The 16,319-nt window shown below is 48.0% G+C and overlaps 1 protein-coding gene across 1 annotated transcript; it reads left to right on the forward strand.

Annotated features, from left to right (window-relative positions):
* Positions 1–811: 811 nt before the first annotated feature.
* Positions 812–13,799, forward strand: si:ch211-63o20.7 (Serine/threonine-protein kinase pdik1l-B-like). The gene is made up of 4 exons (XM_064991696.1): positions 812–1,125; positions 2,906–3,772; positions 8,259–8,511; positions 12,971–13,799. Exons 2-4 carry the CDS (start codon positions 2,987–2,989, stop codon positions 13,207–13,209), a joined length of 1,278 nt encoding a protein of 425 aa, XP_064847768.1. The 5' UTR covers positions 812–1,125; positions 2,906–2,986; the 3' UTR covers positions 13,210–13,799.
* Positions 13,800–16,319: the final 2,520 nt, after the last annotated feature.

Here is a 16,319-nt window from a genome sequence, read left to right on the forward strand (position 1 = left end):
CAGACTGCAGAATAACTGATGAATTTACAAACGCTCAACACCTGTTGAATATGGCCGATGTCAGTAAACTTTGGCAAAAAAAAGCCACCACCATTTATTGCATAATTAATTTTATTGACGCAAAAAGATCCCACCATGTAGGGTGTGTTCCTAAATTAAATCTGGAGTGCCATCTGGCTGTAAATTCAGCATGGTCCGATTGTCCATTCATAAAGTCTTGGACCCTTCAGAGGGCACACTGGATGCTCTGGCTGAAGAGTAGGGTTGATCCGAGCATTCTGACCTCACAACTGCGGTCAAGCACCCAGGCTGACGGGCTAACTTGCTAGCTACTTACAGACACAAATGACTGACCATTTTACTCGCCCGAGCAGAGCCGGTTAGGCTGTTTTCATGTTATCCAGAGCGTTGATGGCTAAATGTGACGCTTGCAACAATTTAATTGCGCTTTTTTTGCCGATGTTTACTGACACCGGCCATGTTCAACTGGTGTTTGTAAATGAATTAGTTACTACTCTGCGCTCTGGCACACTCAGACGAGAGTGGCTATCTACTGGCATATATAAAATTGTACCGAAACGACCTGTTTCCATCACAGATATCATGATTATTTTTTTGTATACAGTATAACTTTACTCGCATAAAAACTGGATGGAAACGTGGCTACTGACAGTCAATGAACAAAGTAGACTACCCAGCTACTATTGATTGCATTGGTGTTCATGGGAGACACCCAACCCAGTTAAGTTGACCGCAATTTACACTTTTATTTCAACAGCAAACACTGCCTGAGTGAACTATCTTCATTTATCCGACATTTTGATTAAATTATATGAAACGTTCCGTCATTGGACATTTCGAATTATATCAAACATGCATCTTCGTTGATTGGCCAATGATAACTGTAAACGTTGTCGTTACGTACGGTTCTGTAGCCTATCACAGCGCACGTTTGTCTAAGAGCGGGACGTTCCAAAGGGGAGACGAAAGTTCTGCAAATCCATCTTTGTTTTCATTTGACTCGAAGATGTTGGTGTCCGTTTCAGATTCACCTGTTAGTCAAATTAACAGATACACATAGTTATAATGAACTTTTAGTGAAAAATATAAATGATCTCTATGGGGGTAAGTGTAATTTACTTAATGTAACTAAATTAAAATGTCTCGATACGTTTAGCAAGCTAACCAGTTAGCCAACGGTAACTCAAACGAGAAGAACGCTCGGTTGTTACCGTTACCAAGACAAGCGATTTAAATATGCAAATCGGGTAAATGTATTTGTGAAAAGTCAAAGTCAGTTGGAAGTACATTACTATTGTTAATTTTACTATAGTCAGTAAAATTGACAAAATATTAGCTAACGTTATCTAGTTAGCTAACTTCTTTAGCTACTGTTAATGTCTGTTAGCAAACAACATGTTGACAAGTTAGATACATTAGATAATTATCGCGGGCTTCTAGGTAGCTAACATTTGACCATTCAAATAGATGGTAAATGTTAGTCAATATGAGTGCGTAACGTTATATTTTCGTGCATACATTTTCATATTGTCATCTAAAGGCATTGTAGTGCAGACACTCTACTAGCATTGGTGGTGGAACATTGTTTCATAAAGAAAGGATGCGTATACTTTCCCTGTTGTTTTTCACCATTAAATCGAGTTAAGGAAGAAATCGACGCATTTGCAGCTGAATATAAGATTTATTTATGAACGGTCCACGGGAGATCCGATTGTATAACCAGTTGAATACAATGTCTTTGGACTGTAAGATGAAATGACTAACTCCATCTACCGGCCTTTGGGCTATTCACTAAATCCTCTGTCTAAACGCAAATACGCCTTTTACTCTATACAGTTTTGGAAACATTTATAACTTTAACATTCATATACACGAGAAATAATGTTTCAAATTCAAAATATACAGTTAATGTTCACAGTTTAGTAAAGTTGTATTCTGGTTGCACAATGCAGAGGGCTCCACATTGACATGCTTGGTTGATGGTAGGTGAAGGTGGGAGGTCCTGTATAAACACAAACGTACTTCCTTGACAACTTCCTTCACAAAAGCTCTGCCCGGAGAAACACAAGAAGTATGAATGCCCTGACTTCTGCAGAGGACATAACACTGTAAATGCTGCACGGCCAATGCAGACATCTGAATGATCATGCAGCGCCTTCTTCGGGTTAGTGCTATCCGGAATCCTTGGGACATCCTAACCTTAGCCATAACCCTTACCTAACCTTAACCGTTTCACATTTCAACTTCAATGGGGTGACATCAGAGTTGGGATGTCCCAAGGATACCGTTTGGACTTTCCCCACTTAGTGACTCTGGGAAAACCTCAACTGTAAACTCCTCGTATCCTCTTTTGTCGTCTCCTTCTCAAAATCCATTGGAGGAGAAGGTCACAGGGGAGGGACCCCTGGCCTTCTCATCCAATGGATTTTGACAAGGAGGAGAGGATGGATGCAAGGAATCAAGAAAATGCAATTGAGATTCTGCCAAATTAAGCATAATTGTCGACGAAGTTTCGTATTGTGTTTTGAAAATTCTTTCGGGTGAAACCAGGATGCAACTTTGCTTAACTATATACATTTAACTGTGTATTTTGTATTTGAAAGATTCTTTTCACTGTTAACTTCCAGATGTTTCTAAAAACGTATTGCGAGTGAGGATTATTAACGTTTGTAATTGCAGTGGGATTGTAGTTCACATGGTCCCAGCTGCACTCCATACAATCAGCTGATAACCCAAAAGGGTGTATGCTGGAAGCACCTTTGTGTTTTCGAGAGCTTCTTGTTGCTAAGTTTATTTGCTCAAACAGGAAAGACTGAGATCATATCACGTCTCATCAATTTCATGATAGCTACAACTAGCTAACAATATCTTTGTCATTTTGCAGACATGGTAAACTCAAACACTGACTTCAAACCAAGAATCTAAGAACAATCCAAGTTACTGTTTTTATATAGTGAGTCAGAAGATGGAGGAGTTGTACACCCTGGAGAGGGAGGTCGGACGAGGCAGTTACGGGGTGGTCTTCGAGGGCCACATGGCTAAAACAGGCGAGCGGGTTGCCATAAAACGCCTGCCCTGCAGTAGCCCAGAGTGCATCGAGCTTTACCTCCAGGAGCTGTGGGCTATGAGAGCCACGGCCAAGAACCACCCCAATGTCATCGCCCTCCATGGCTGCCTGCTGCAGACCGGACCCAAGACCCTGCAGCCCCTCAGGCCAGGCAGGCTGCCTCTGGACCTGGTGGAGAGCGCCCTAAAAGGGAGCGTGGTGGGGATAAAGCAGAGCCAGGAGGAGAATAGGACTAAGTCAGACTCCTCCCGGTCTAAAACTAAGAACAGAACTAACTCAGGTGGTCTCTTCAGAACCAAGAGCAGATTGAGAACTAACTCCGAGTCAGATTTCTTCAGGTCCAAATCCCAGGAATCAACTAACTCTGACTTATCCATGTCCAAAACGCCTGTGAGGGAAATTTCTGTCCTCTCCAGGCCCAGAAAGAGACCAGCCCCCACAGGAGAGAAGGAGAACTGTGGTCCCAGGCGCTGCTTGGCCCTGTGGCTGGTGATGGAGTACTGTGATGGGGGAGACCTGAACCACTACCTGTTGTCCAGACCTCCAGAAAGCCAGAGGAACCACAGTGTGGTCCAGCAGCTAAGCTCAGCCATGGCCTTCCTCCACCGCCTCCGCATCGTACACAGAGACCTGAAGCCAGACAACGTGCTTGTCTGTCTCACGCCTAACGGGCCTCTCATCAAGGTAGGTGCACCAAAATTCAAAGGAAAGGGAAAGGGGTGTGAGCGTGGTAAGAAGATGAACATTTCAGTGTAACCACGGTCCCAACTGAACACTTCAGTGTAACCACGGTCCCAACTGAACACTTCAGTGTAACCACGGAACCAACTGAACACTTCAGTGTAACCACGGTCCCAACTGAACACTTCAGTGTAACCACGGAACCAACTGAACACTTCAGTGTAACCACGGTCCCAACTGAACACTTCAACGTAACCACGGTCCCAACTGAACACTTCAGTGTAAACACGGTCCCAACTGAACACTTCAGTGTAACCACGGTCCCAACTGAACACTTCAGTGTAACCACGGTCCCAACTGAACACTTCAGTGTAACCACGGTCCCAACTGAACACTTCAGTGTAACTAAATCAAATTGTATTTGTCACATGCGCCGAATACAACAGGTTACCTTACCAGGTTACCTTAAGCACCTTACAGTGTTTACTCACAAGGCCTTAACCAACAACAATGCAGTTAAAGAAATATACTTAAGAAGATATTTACTAAATTATCTAAAGTAAAAAACAAAATGAAGTTACACAGTAAAATTACATACCAATGAGGATATAAACCTTGGGTACCGGTGCTGAGTCAATGTGCAGGGGTACAGGTTAGTTGAGGTAATATGTACATGTAGGTAGAGGTAAAGTGACTGCATAGATAATAAACAGTGAGTAGCAGCAGTGTAAAAACAAAGGATGGGAGTTGTCAATGTAATTAGTCCTGTGGCCATTTGATTAATTGTTCACCAGTTAAGGAGCCTTTTAGACCGTGACTTGGCGCTCCGGTACTGCTTTCCATGCGGTAGCAGAGAGCACAGTCTATGATTTGGGTGACTGGAGTCCTAGACAATTTTTTGGGCCTTCCTTTGATACCGCCTAGTGTATAGATCCTGGATGGCAGGAAGCTTGGCCCAAGTGATGTACGCGTTACCCTCTGTTGCACCTTACGGTCAGACGGCGAGCAGTTTGCAATATACCTGGCGGTGATTGTGCAGCTGTTGAACATTTTGAGGATCTGGGGACCCATGCCAAATATTTTCAGTCTCGAGAGGGGGGAAAGGTGATGTCGTGCACTCTTCACGACTGTCTTGGTGTGTTTGGACCATGATAGTTTGTTGGTGATGTGGACACCAAGGAACTTGAAACTCTCGACCCACTCCACTTCAGCACTGTTGATGTTAACAGGGGCCTGTTGGGCCCTCCTTTTCCTGTAGTCCACGATCATCTCCTTTGTCTTGATCACATTGAGGGAGTGATTGTTATCCTGGCACCACACTGCCAGGTCTCTGACCACCTCCCTATAGGCTGTCTCATCGTTGTTGGTGATCAGGCCTACCACTGTTGTCGTCAGCAAACTTAATGATGGTGTTGGAGTTGTGCCTGGCCACGCAGTCGTGGGTGAACTGGGAATACAGGAGACGACTAAGCACGCATCCCTGAGGATGCGTTGAGGATCAGCATTGTGGATGTGTTCTTGCCAACTCTTACCACCTGAGGGCGGCCCGTCAGAAAGTCCAGGATCTAGTTGAAGAGGGAGGTGTTTAGTCCCACGGTCCTTAGCTTAGTGATGAGCTTTGTGGGCACTATGGTGTTGAACGCTGAGCTGTAGTCAAAGAACAGCATTCTGACTTTAGGTGTTCCTTTTTTCCAGGTGGGAAAGGGCAGTGTGGAGTGCGATAGAGATTACGTCCGTAATAGTTTGCAAGCCCTGCCACATTCGACGAGCATCAGAGCCAGTGTAGTAGGATTCAATCTTAGTCTTGTTTTGATGCTTTGCCTGTTTGGTAGTTCATCTACGGATATAGCGGGATTTCTTATGTGTCCGGATTAGTGTTCCGCTCCTTGAAAGTGGCAGCCTTTAACTTCTGGTTGAGATATGTACGTACGATCACTGTGATGAACGACGTCGTCAATGTTTATTGTAGATTTTTTTTTTCCTTTTTCACCCCAATTTCGTGGTACTGTCTTGTCGCTACAACCCCCGTACGGGCTCGGGAGACGAAGGTTGAAAGTCATGCGTCCTCCGATACCCAACTGCTTCTTAACACAGCTAGTGGCGCATCCAACCCGGAAGCCAGCCGCACCTGGCAACCTTGGTTAGCGCACATTGCGCCCGGCCCGCCATATCTTGTCGCTGGGACAAGGTATAGGAGCCAAGGATATCCCTATCGGCCAAACCCTCCCTAACCCAGACGACGCTAGGCCAATTGTGCGATGCCCCACGGACCTCCCGGTCGCGGCCGGTTATGACAGAGCCTGGGCGCGAACCCAGATTCTCTGCTGGCGCTGCAGTACAACGCCCTTAACCACTGCGCCACCTCGGAGGCTGTCGATGCGCTTATTGATGAAGACGGTGACTGAGGTGGTATACTCCATGCCGTTGGATGAATCCCGGAACATATTCCATTCTGTGCTAGCAAAACAGTCTTGTAGCGTAGCATCCGCATCATCTGATCACTTCCGTACTGAGCAAGTCACTGGTACTTCATTCTGTAGTTTTTGCTTGTAAGCAGGAATCAGGAGGATGGAATTATGGTGAGATTTTCCAAATGGAGGGAGAGCTTTGTCTGCGTCTCTGTGGAGTAAAGGTGGTCTAGAGTTTTTTTTTTTTTTTTTTTTTTTTTTTTTCTGGTTGCACATGTGACCTGCTGGTAGAAATGAGGTAAAACATATTTAAGTTTACCTGCATTAAAGTCCCCGGCCACTAGGAGCACCGTTTCTAGATGAGCATTTTCTTGTTTGCTTATGGCCTTATACAGCTGGTTGAGTGCGGTCTTAGTGCCAGCATCGGTTTGTGGTAGTAAATAGACTGCTCCGAATAATATAGATGAGAACTCTCTTGGTAGGTACACTACCTCAGGTGAGCAGTACCTCGAGACTTTTTAAATATTAGACATTGCACACTCTGTCCCGCTGATGCACTGTCATGGTAATTTCCTGTATTACTAAGTGAAAGGAGAGTTTACAAACCACACACAAGTCAGAGTTATCTTTTAATAATATGAGCTTCACCATAGCCCTGTGACTCTCAGATCAATTCAGTGTCTATACAGTGCCTTGCGAAAGTATTCGGCCCCCTTGAACTTTGCGACCTTTTGCCACATTTCAGGCTTCAAACATAAAGATATATAAAACTGTATTTTTTTGTGAAGAATCAACAACAAGTGGGACACAATCATGAAGTGGAACGACATTTATTGGATATTTCAAACTTTTTGAACCGAGGGTAGTGGTGATTTACTCACTCGCCTCTGAATCCTCACAAGGCACCCCCGACATTCTCCCCCTGTATCTCTGCCTTTTCTTCACGCGAATGACGGGGATTTGGGCCTTGTCTCCAGAAAGCAGGATATCCTTTGCGTCGGACTCATTAAAGGGAAAATATCTTTGTCCAGTTTGAGGTGAGTAATCGCTGTTCTGATATCCAGAAGCTTATTTCGGTCATAAGAGATGTTAGCAGCAACATTTATGTTACAAAATAAATTGGAAACAATGCAGTAAAAAAAACAGTTGATGCAGTAAATAATACAGTTGATTAGGAGCCCGTAAAACGGCAGCCATCCCCTCCGGCCCCATTACATGTAGGGTCCTACATATAGGGACAGAGATGACGCCATCCCCTCCGGCCCCATTACATGTAGGGTCCTACATATAGGGACAGAGATGACGCCATCCCCTCCGGCCCCATTACATGTAGGGTCCTACATATAGGGACAGAGATGACGCCATCCCCTCCGGCCCCATTACATGTAGGGTCCTACATATAGGGACAGAGATGACGCCATCCCCTCCGGCCCCATTACATGTAGGGTCCTACATATAGGGACAGAGATGACGCCATCCCCTCCGGCCCCATTACATGTAGGGTCCTACATATAGGGACAGAGATGACGCCATCCCCTCCGGCCCCATTACATGTAGGGTCCTACATATAGGGACAGAGATGACGCCATCCCCTCCGGCCCCATTACATGTAGGGTCCTACATATAGGGACAGAGATGACGCCATCCCCTCCGGCCCCATTACATGTAGGGTCCTACATATAGGGACAGAGATGACGCCATCCCCTCCGGCCCCATTACATGTAGGGTCCTACATATAGGGACAGAGATGATGCAATCCCCTCCGGCCCCATTACATGTAGGGTCCTACATATAGGGACAGAGATGATGCATACCCCTCCGGCCCCATTACATGTAGGGTCCTACATATAGGGACAGAGATGACGCCATCCCCTCCGGCCCCATTGTAACACCGTTGTACTGAACAGCAGTGTAACCACGGTCCCAGCTGAAAAGTACATAGAACATTTCTTACATTTTGTCTACTAAAAGGGTGAAAGGGTTTTAACAGCCAAATACAGACAGTTAATTTAAATCCTCAGCTTGATACTGTAACAATATTCACCTTCTTCAATCTTCCATTCCACACTATCTTCCTTTAGGTGGCTGACTTTGGCCTGAGTAAGATGAGCGTTGAGGGGGGCCAGGGGACCAAGGGGGCCAGGGGACCAGACACCAGTCTGACCAGACAGCACTTCTCCTCTACGTGTGGCTCTGACTTCTACATGGCTCCAGAGGTGTGGGGTGGCCTCACCTACACAGCCCAGGCAGACATCTTCTCCCTGGGGGTGATGTTCTGGGCCATCCTGGAGAGACTCACCTTCCTGGAGGAGGGCTCCACACAGGAACAACTGGGTGAGTTGGAGGGGGGGCTCCACACAGGAACAACTGGGTGAGTTGGAGGGGGGGCTCCACACAGGAACAACTGGGTGAGTTGGAGGGGGGCTCCACACAGGAACAACTGGGTGAGTTGGAGGGAGGGAGGGGGCTCCACACAGGAACAACTGGGTGAGTTGGAGGGAGGGAGGGAGGGCTCCACACAGGAACAACTGGGTGAGTTGGAGGGAGGGCTCCACACAGGAACAACTGGGTGAGTTGGAGGGAGGGCTCCACACAGGAACAACTGGGTGAGTTGGAGGGAGGGAGGGCTCCACACAGGAACAACTGGTTGAGTTGGAGGGAGGGAGGGCTCCACACAGGAACAACTGGGTGAGTTGGAGGGAGGGAGGGAGGGGGCTCCACACAGGAACAACTGGTTGAGTTGGAGGGAGGGAGGGCTCCACACAGGAACAACTGGGTGAGTTGGAGGGAGGGAGGGGGGGCTCCACACAGGAACAACTGGGTGAGTTGGAGGGAGGGAGGGAGGGCTCCACACAGGAACAACTGGGTGAGTTGGAGGGAGGGAGGGAGGGAGGGCTCCACACAGGAACAACTGGGTGAGTTGGAGGGAGGGAGGGAGGGCTCCACACAGGAACAACTGGTTGAGTTGGAGGGAGGGAGGGAGGGCTCCACACAGGAACAACTGGGTGAGTTGGAGGGAGGGCTCCACACAGGAACAACTGGGTGAGTTGGAGGGGGGGCTCCACACAGGAACAACTGGGTGAGTTGGAGGGGGGGCTCCACACAGGAACAACTGGGTGAGTTGGAGGGGGGCTCCACACAGGAACAACTGGGTGAGTTGGAGGGAGGGAGGGGGCTCCACACAGGAACAACTGGGTGAGTTGGAGGGAGGGAGGGAGGGCTCCACACAGGAACAACTGGGTGAGTTGGAGGGAGGGCTCCACACAGGAACAACTGGGTGAGTTGGAGGGAGGGCTCCACACAGGAACAACTGGGTGAGTTGGAGGGAGGGAGGGCTCCACACAGGAACAACTGGTTGAGTTGGAGGGAGGGAGGGCTCCACACAGGAACAACTGGGTGAGTTGGAGGGAGGGAGGGAGGGGGGCTCCACACAGGAACAACTGGTTGAGTTGGAGGGAGGGAGGGCTCCACACAGGAACAACTGGGTGAGTTGGAGGGAGGGAGGGGGGCTCCACACAGGAACAACTGGGTGAGTTGGAGGGAGGGAGGGAGGGCTCCACACAGGAACAACTGGGTGAGTTGGAGGGAGGGAGGGAGGGAGGGAGGGCTCCACACAGGAACAACTGGGTGAGTTGGAGGGAGGGAGGGAGGGCTCCACACAGGAACAACTGGTTGAGTTGGAGGGAGGGAGGGAGGGCTCCACACAGGAACAACTGGGTGAGTTGGAGGGAGGGCTCCACACAGGAACAACTGGGTGAGTTGGAGGGAGGGAGGGAGGGCTCCACACAGGAACAACTGGGTGAGTTGGAGGGAGGGAGGGAGGGCTCCACACAGGAACAACTGGGTGAGTTGGAGGGAGGGGGGCTCCACACAGGAACAACTGGGTGAGTTGGAGGGAGGGAGGGAGGGCTCCACACAGGAACAACTGGGTGAGTTGGAGGGAGGGAGGGCTCCACACAGGAACAACTGGGTGAGTTGTGGGGAGGGAGGGAAGGCTCCACACAGGAACAACTGGGTGAGTTGGAGGGAGGGAGGGAGGGCTCCACACAGGAACAACTGGGTGAGTTGGAGGGAGGGAGGGAAGGCTCCACACAGGAACAACTGGGTGAGTTGGAGGGAGGGAGGGAAGGCTCCACACAGGAACAACTGGGTGAGTTGGAGGGAGGGAGGGAGGGCTCCACACAGGAACAACTGGGTGAGTTGGAGGGAGGGAGGGAAGGCTCCACACAGGAACAACTGGGTGAGTTGGAGGGAGGGAGGGCTCCACACAGGAACAACTGGGTGAGTTGGAGGGAGGGCTCCACACAGGAACAACTGGGTGAGTTGGAGGGAGGGAGGGAGGGCTCCACACAGGAACAACTGGGTGAGTTGGAGGGAGGGCTCCACACAGGAACAACTGGGTGAGTTGGAGGGAGGGAGGGCTCCACACAGGAACAACTGGGTGAGTTGTGGGGAGGGAGGGAGGGCTCCACACAGGAACAACAGGGGGGGGAGGGTGTGTTTGTGTTGTGGCGGCCTATGGAAAACAAATCTATGTTGACTATCTGTGAAAAGATTCAGAGGGGTTAGTTACGCTAACCCTTGAATATGAATGCTCGCGGTCTCATTTTGGCTCTTCAGAGTCGGAGGATGATGAAGCAGTAGAATACAGACTGTCAGATTTAATTCTCTAAAATGTCTGGTGTCCACGAGCAGCTCTGTTGGAGGAAAACTCTATTCTTCAGGTTTACTATAAAATTCCTTCCTTCCCCACCTCCTTTATAATACCTTCCTCGCCCACCTCCATTTATAATGCCTTCCTTCCCCACCTCCTTTATAATACCTTCCTCCCCCACCTCCTTTATAATACCTTCCTTCCCCACCTCCTTTATAATACCTTCCTCCCCCACCTCCTTTATAATGCCTTCCTCCCCCACCTCCATTTATAATGCCTTCCTTCCCCACCTCCATTTATAATGCCTTCCTTCCCCACCTCCATTTATAATACCTTCCTTCCCCACCTCCTTTATAATACCTTCCTCCCCACCTCCATTTATAATGCCTTCCTTCCCCACCTCCTTTATAATACCTTCCTCCCCCACCTCCTTTATAATACCTTCCTTCCCCACCTCCTTTATAATACCTTCCTCCCCCACCTCCTTTAATGCCTTCCTTCCCCACCTCCATTTATAATGCCTTCCTTCCCCACCTCCATTTATAATGCCTTCCTTCCCCACCTCCATTTATAATGCCTTCCTTCCCCACCTCCATTTATAATGCCTTCCTTCCCCACCTCCATTTATAATGCCTTCCTTCCCCACCTCCATTTATAATACCTTCCTTCCCCACCTCCTTTATAATACCTTCCTCCCCCACCTCCTTTATAATGCCTTCCTTCCCCACCTCCTTTATAATACCTTCCTTCCCCACCTCCATTTATAATGCCTTCCTTCCCCACCTCCATTTATAATGCCTTCCTTCCTCACCTCCATTTATAATGCCTTCCTTCCTCACCTCCATTTATAATGCCTTCCTTCCCCACCTCCATTTATAATATCTTCCTTCCCCACCTCCGTTTCAAGTGGGTTATCAACCTGAATGAAAATGTCTCTGTTACCGAAGACAATACTGGATTTGAATATAAACCGGGGAACTGAGGCGTCATTATGTTGTCCATGGTCTGGTGGGTGAATGGATGGGGTGAGTTGGGGAGGGAGGGACACTTCCTAGGCCAGTAAAGTAGTGGCTCATTTCTCCTCTGCCTCCTGTTGTCTTCCAAGAGCCCATGAATGGATGACAGTTCTACTACAGTAATTACTACAGTGGGTCATGTTCTCCTGGTTGAAGGATCAAGATGATGGCTTGTTGTTGTTTTTTTTCGACATATAAACATTATATTTTTTCTGAAAAAAATGAAATACTGAAATCTGTCCTGTACCTGTGTGGTCCCACAGGTGCGTATGTGTTTTTAAGGCGTCAGCTTGTTTCAGTTCAGCTGGCGCCCTGCAGAACTCGGCGAACCGAACGACTGTACCTACATACTCTCAAGACCTTTTCTTGAAAAAACGAGAAGAATACAGCAATAGTACTGTTTGTCCATTTCGAGATGCCGCAGCCCGTATACACCATCTCCAAATTGTCCGAATTAATCTGATGTCAAAAGTAATGACAGATTTCTTGAGTTATTTTTTTTTATCTTAGTTGCGCAATTTTACATCTAACTCTGATGTTTGGGGCGTAGACTTCGGCTCCGAGCTTGCCGGGGGGAAAACATGGTGTGCCTGAACATCCCGGGGGGAAACATGGTGTGCCTGAACATCCCGGGGGGAAAACATGGTGTGCCTGAACATCCCGGGGGGAAAACATGGTGTGCCTGAACATCCCGGGGGGAAAACATGGTGTGCCTGAACATCCCGGGGGGAAAACATGGTGTGCCTGAACATCCCGGGGGAAAACATGGTGTGCCTGAACATCCCGGGGGGAAAACATGGTGTGCCTGAACATCCCGGGGAAAACATGGTGTGCCTGAACATCCCGGGGGGAAACATGGTGTGCCTGAACATCCCGGGGGGAAAACATGGTGTGCCTGAACATCCCGGGGGGAAAACATGGTGTGCCTGAACATCCCGGGGGAAAACATGGTGTGCCTGAACATCCCGGGGAAAATCCCCTCACCAAAGTCCAAAATGAACTTAAAACAACATCACAAAATATCATCAAAGTATATGCACAAACTCTAGCCAACTGTTTTGACTGGGAAACATGCAGACTCCTTAAAGGTGTTAGTACTGATATACAGTATGTTTCCCTACAGGTGCGTATGTGTGTAAGGCTCGCTGGCTGATGCCACTGGGCGAGGCGTTGTGTGAGAACCCAGACCTCCAGGTGTGCATCCCCATGAAGTCCCGCCGCGCCCCCTCTCTACCGCCCCCTCCTGGCCAGGCTGTCTGCACCCTGCTACTGGACATGCTGGCCTCAGACCCGGACGCCCGGCCCACCGCCGCCCAGCTGGAAGACAGGGTCCGCTCTGCCATGGAGGAGGACGCACAGTGACGGGTCTGCGTCCCAAAGGATACCCTATTCCCTATAGAGTGCACTACTTTAGACCAGGGCCCTTAGGGTTTTAGTTAAAAGTAGTGTATCGTTACAGGGATATTGGACCCTGGTCAAAGCAAGTGCCCTAGATGGGGAATGGGGTGCATATTGGGATGCAGAGCTGGTGACCGAGCTTCTATATCCAATGTGCTGAACACTCCTAGTCAGTCTTATCTACTAGTGTGAGGGACCATGACGGCGTTAAACCCACAACGTTGGGTTGATGTTGCCACCTGTCCGTACCATGCCAACCACTGATGCTTCTCTTCTTCTTATCAATATATTCAGTTGTATGTGGTCCCTACAGAAATATAACCCACAACCTTGGTGACCCAATGCTCTAGCCATCTAATGGTCAAAAGAAACGTGTGCTGACTTGCCAGCACCATGCACGCACCAAGTCACCAGGAACAACTACTGCTACAGAGGAACCTGGGGTTCTGTACCTAACCTTAAAGATGCTTTTGGGAAACCGGGCCCTAGTCTTCTGACTCTGAGGGAAGCTTACTGTTCTTTAGGCACATCAATATACCTTGTGAGTGAGTGAGGGAGGGAGGGAGGGAGGGAGGGAGGGAGGGTGGGTGGGTGGGTGAGTGAGTGGTGTTTTTGTCTTCGATGCTACAAACAGTTTGGTTCGCTAGCCTATAGGCCTACGTTGTGGTCAGGAATGGTTTGCACCTAATATTTATTATTTCATTAATCATGGAATGTACTTGAATGATTGTAGCACTGCTTGAAGATACCACTTGATGTATATACATGTATTAAACTGTAACATTTTATTTTAAGGGACTGTGATTTAATAAATACATATTTATGGAGTTTGAGTCGGTCAGTGGTGTCTTTCATCAATATGATGCTCAGTTTGAGAAACTCCCCAAATCAAATTCTTCTCTGCAGATCCTTTCAAGCTCTGTCAGATTGGATGGGAAGCGTCTCTGCACAGCTATTTTCAGGTCTCCAGAGATGTTAGCTCGGGTTCAAGTCTGGGCTCTTGCTGGGGCACTCAAGGACATTGAGACTTGTCCCGAAGCCACTCCTGCGTTTTATTGGCTGTGTGCTTAGGGTCGTTGTCCTGTTGGAAGGTGAACCTTCACCCCTGTTTGAGGTCCTGAGTGCTCATCAAGAATCTCTCTTTGCTCCGTTCATCTTTCCCTTGATCCTGACTAGTCTCACAGTCTCTGCTGCTGAGAAACATCCCACAGCATGATGCTGCCACCATGCTTCAACGGAGGGATGGTGCCAGGTTTCTTCCAGACTTGGTATTCAGGCCAAAGAGTTCAATCTTGGTTTCATCAGACAAGAGAATCTTGTTTCTCATGGTCTGAGAGTCCTTTAGGTGCCTTTTGGCAAACTCCAAGCGGGCTGTTATGGGCCTTTTACTGAGGCTTCCATCTGACCACTCTCCCATTAAGGCCTGATTGGGGGTGTGCTGCAGAGATGGTTGTCCTTCTGGAAGGTTCTCCCATCTCCACAGAGTAACTCTGAAGTGTGACCATCGGGTTCTTGGTCACCTCCCTTACCAAGAACCTCCCCGATTGCTCAGTTTGGCTGGGCGCCCAGCACTAGGAAGAGTCTTCAAATCAAATTTATTTATATAGCCCTTCGTACATCAGCTGATATCTCAAAGTGCTGTACAGAAACCCAGCCTAAAACCCCAAACAGCAAGCAATGCAGGTGTAGAAGCACGGTGGTTAGGAAAAACTCCTTAGAAAGGCCAAAACCTAGGAAGAAACCTAGAGAGGAACCAGGCTATGTGGGGTGGCCAGAGATTATAACAGAACATGGCCAAGATGTTCAAATGTTCATAAATGACCAGCATGGTCGAATAATAATAAGGCAGAACAGTTGAAACTGGAGCAGCAGCACGGCCAGGTGGACTGGGGACAGCAAGGAGGAGTCATGTCAGGTAGTCCTGGGGCATGGTCCTAGGGCTCAGGTCCTCCGAGAGAGAGAAAGAAAGAGAATTAGAGAGAGCATATGTGGGGTGGCCAGTCCTCTTCCGGCTATGCCGGGTGGAGATTATAACAGAACATGGCCAAGATGTTCAAATGTTCATAAATGACCAGCATGGTCGAATAATAATAAGGTAGAACAGTTGAAACTGGAGCAGCAGCACGGCCAGGTGGACTGGGGACAGCAAGGAGTCATTATATCAGGTAGTCCTGGGGCATGGTCCTAGGGCTCAGGTTATCCAAGAGAGAGAAGGAGAGAATTAGAGAATGCATACTTAGATTCACACAGGACACCGAATTGGACAGGAGAAGTACTCCAGATATAACAAACTGACCCTTGGTGGTTCCAAACTTCTTCCATTTAAGAAGGTGAATTCACCAATTTGTAAGTCGCTCTGGATAAGAGCGTCTGCTAAATGACTTAAATGTAAATGTAAGAATGATGGAGGCCACTGTGTTCTTGGGGACCTTCAGTGCCACAGAAGTGTTTTGATACCCTTACCCAGATCTGTGCATCAACACAATCTTGTCTCTGAGCTCTATGGACAATTCCTTCAACCTCATGGCTTGGTTTTTGTTCTGGCATACACTGTCAACTGTGGAACCTTTTTATATAGATGTGTCTGCCTTTTCAAATCATGCCCAATCAATTGAATTTACCACAGGTGGACTCCAAGTTGTAGAAACATCTCAAAGATGATCAAAGGAAACAGAATGAACCAGAGCTCAATTTCGAGTCTCATAGCAAAGGGTCTGAATACTTACGTAAATAAGGTATTAATGTTTTTTTTTTTTTTACATTTGTAATACATTTTCGAAAAATGTCTAAACCTGTTTTCACTTTGTCATTATAGGGTAATGTGTGTAGATTGATGAGGAAAATAAATACATGAATACATTTTAGAATAAGTTATAATTTTAACAATGTGGAAAAGGTGAAGGGGTCTGAATACTTTCATAATGCACTGTGTAGTGTATGTAGACACCTCTTCATAACTGTGGATTCAGCTATTTGCCACACCTGTTGCTGACAAGTGTAAAAAACATCAAGCACATAGCCATGCAATCTCCATAGACAAGCATTGTTAGTAGAATGGCCCGTACTGAAGAGCT

The sequence above is a fragment of the Oncorhynchus masou genome, chromosome 16, assembly GCF_036934945.1.
Source record: "Oncorhynchus masou masou isolate Uvic2021 chromosome 16, UVic_Omas_1.1, whole genome shotgun sequence".
NCBI classification, from domain to species: Eukaryota; Metazoa; Chordata; class Actinopteri; order Salmoniformes; family Salmonidae; genus Oncorhynchus; species Oncorhynchus masou.

Bases quoted from the DNA above. Each gene is read 5' to 3' on its own strand.
- si:ch211-63o20.7 (XM_064991696.1), top strand. From the start codon at position 2,987: ATGGAGGAGTTGTACACCCTGGAGAGGGAGGTCGGACGAGGCAGTTAC. The intron at 3,773-8,258 runs GTAGGTGCACCA...ATCTTCCTTTAG, and splicing joins CTAACGGGCCTCTCATCAAG to GTGGCTGACTTTGGCCTGAG. The intron at 8,512-12,970 runs GTGAGTTGGAGG...GTTTCCCTACAG, and splicing joins CTCCACACAGGAACAACTGG to GTGCGTATGTGTGTAAGGCT.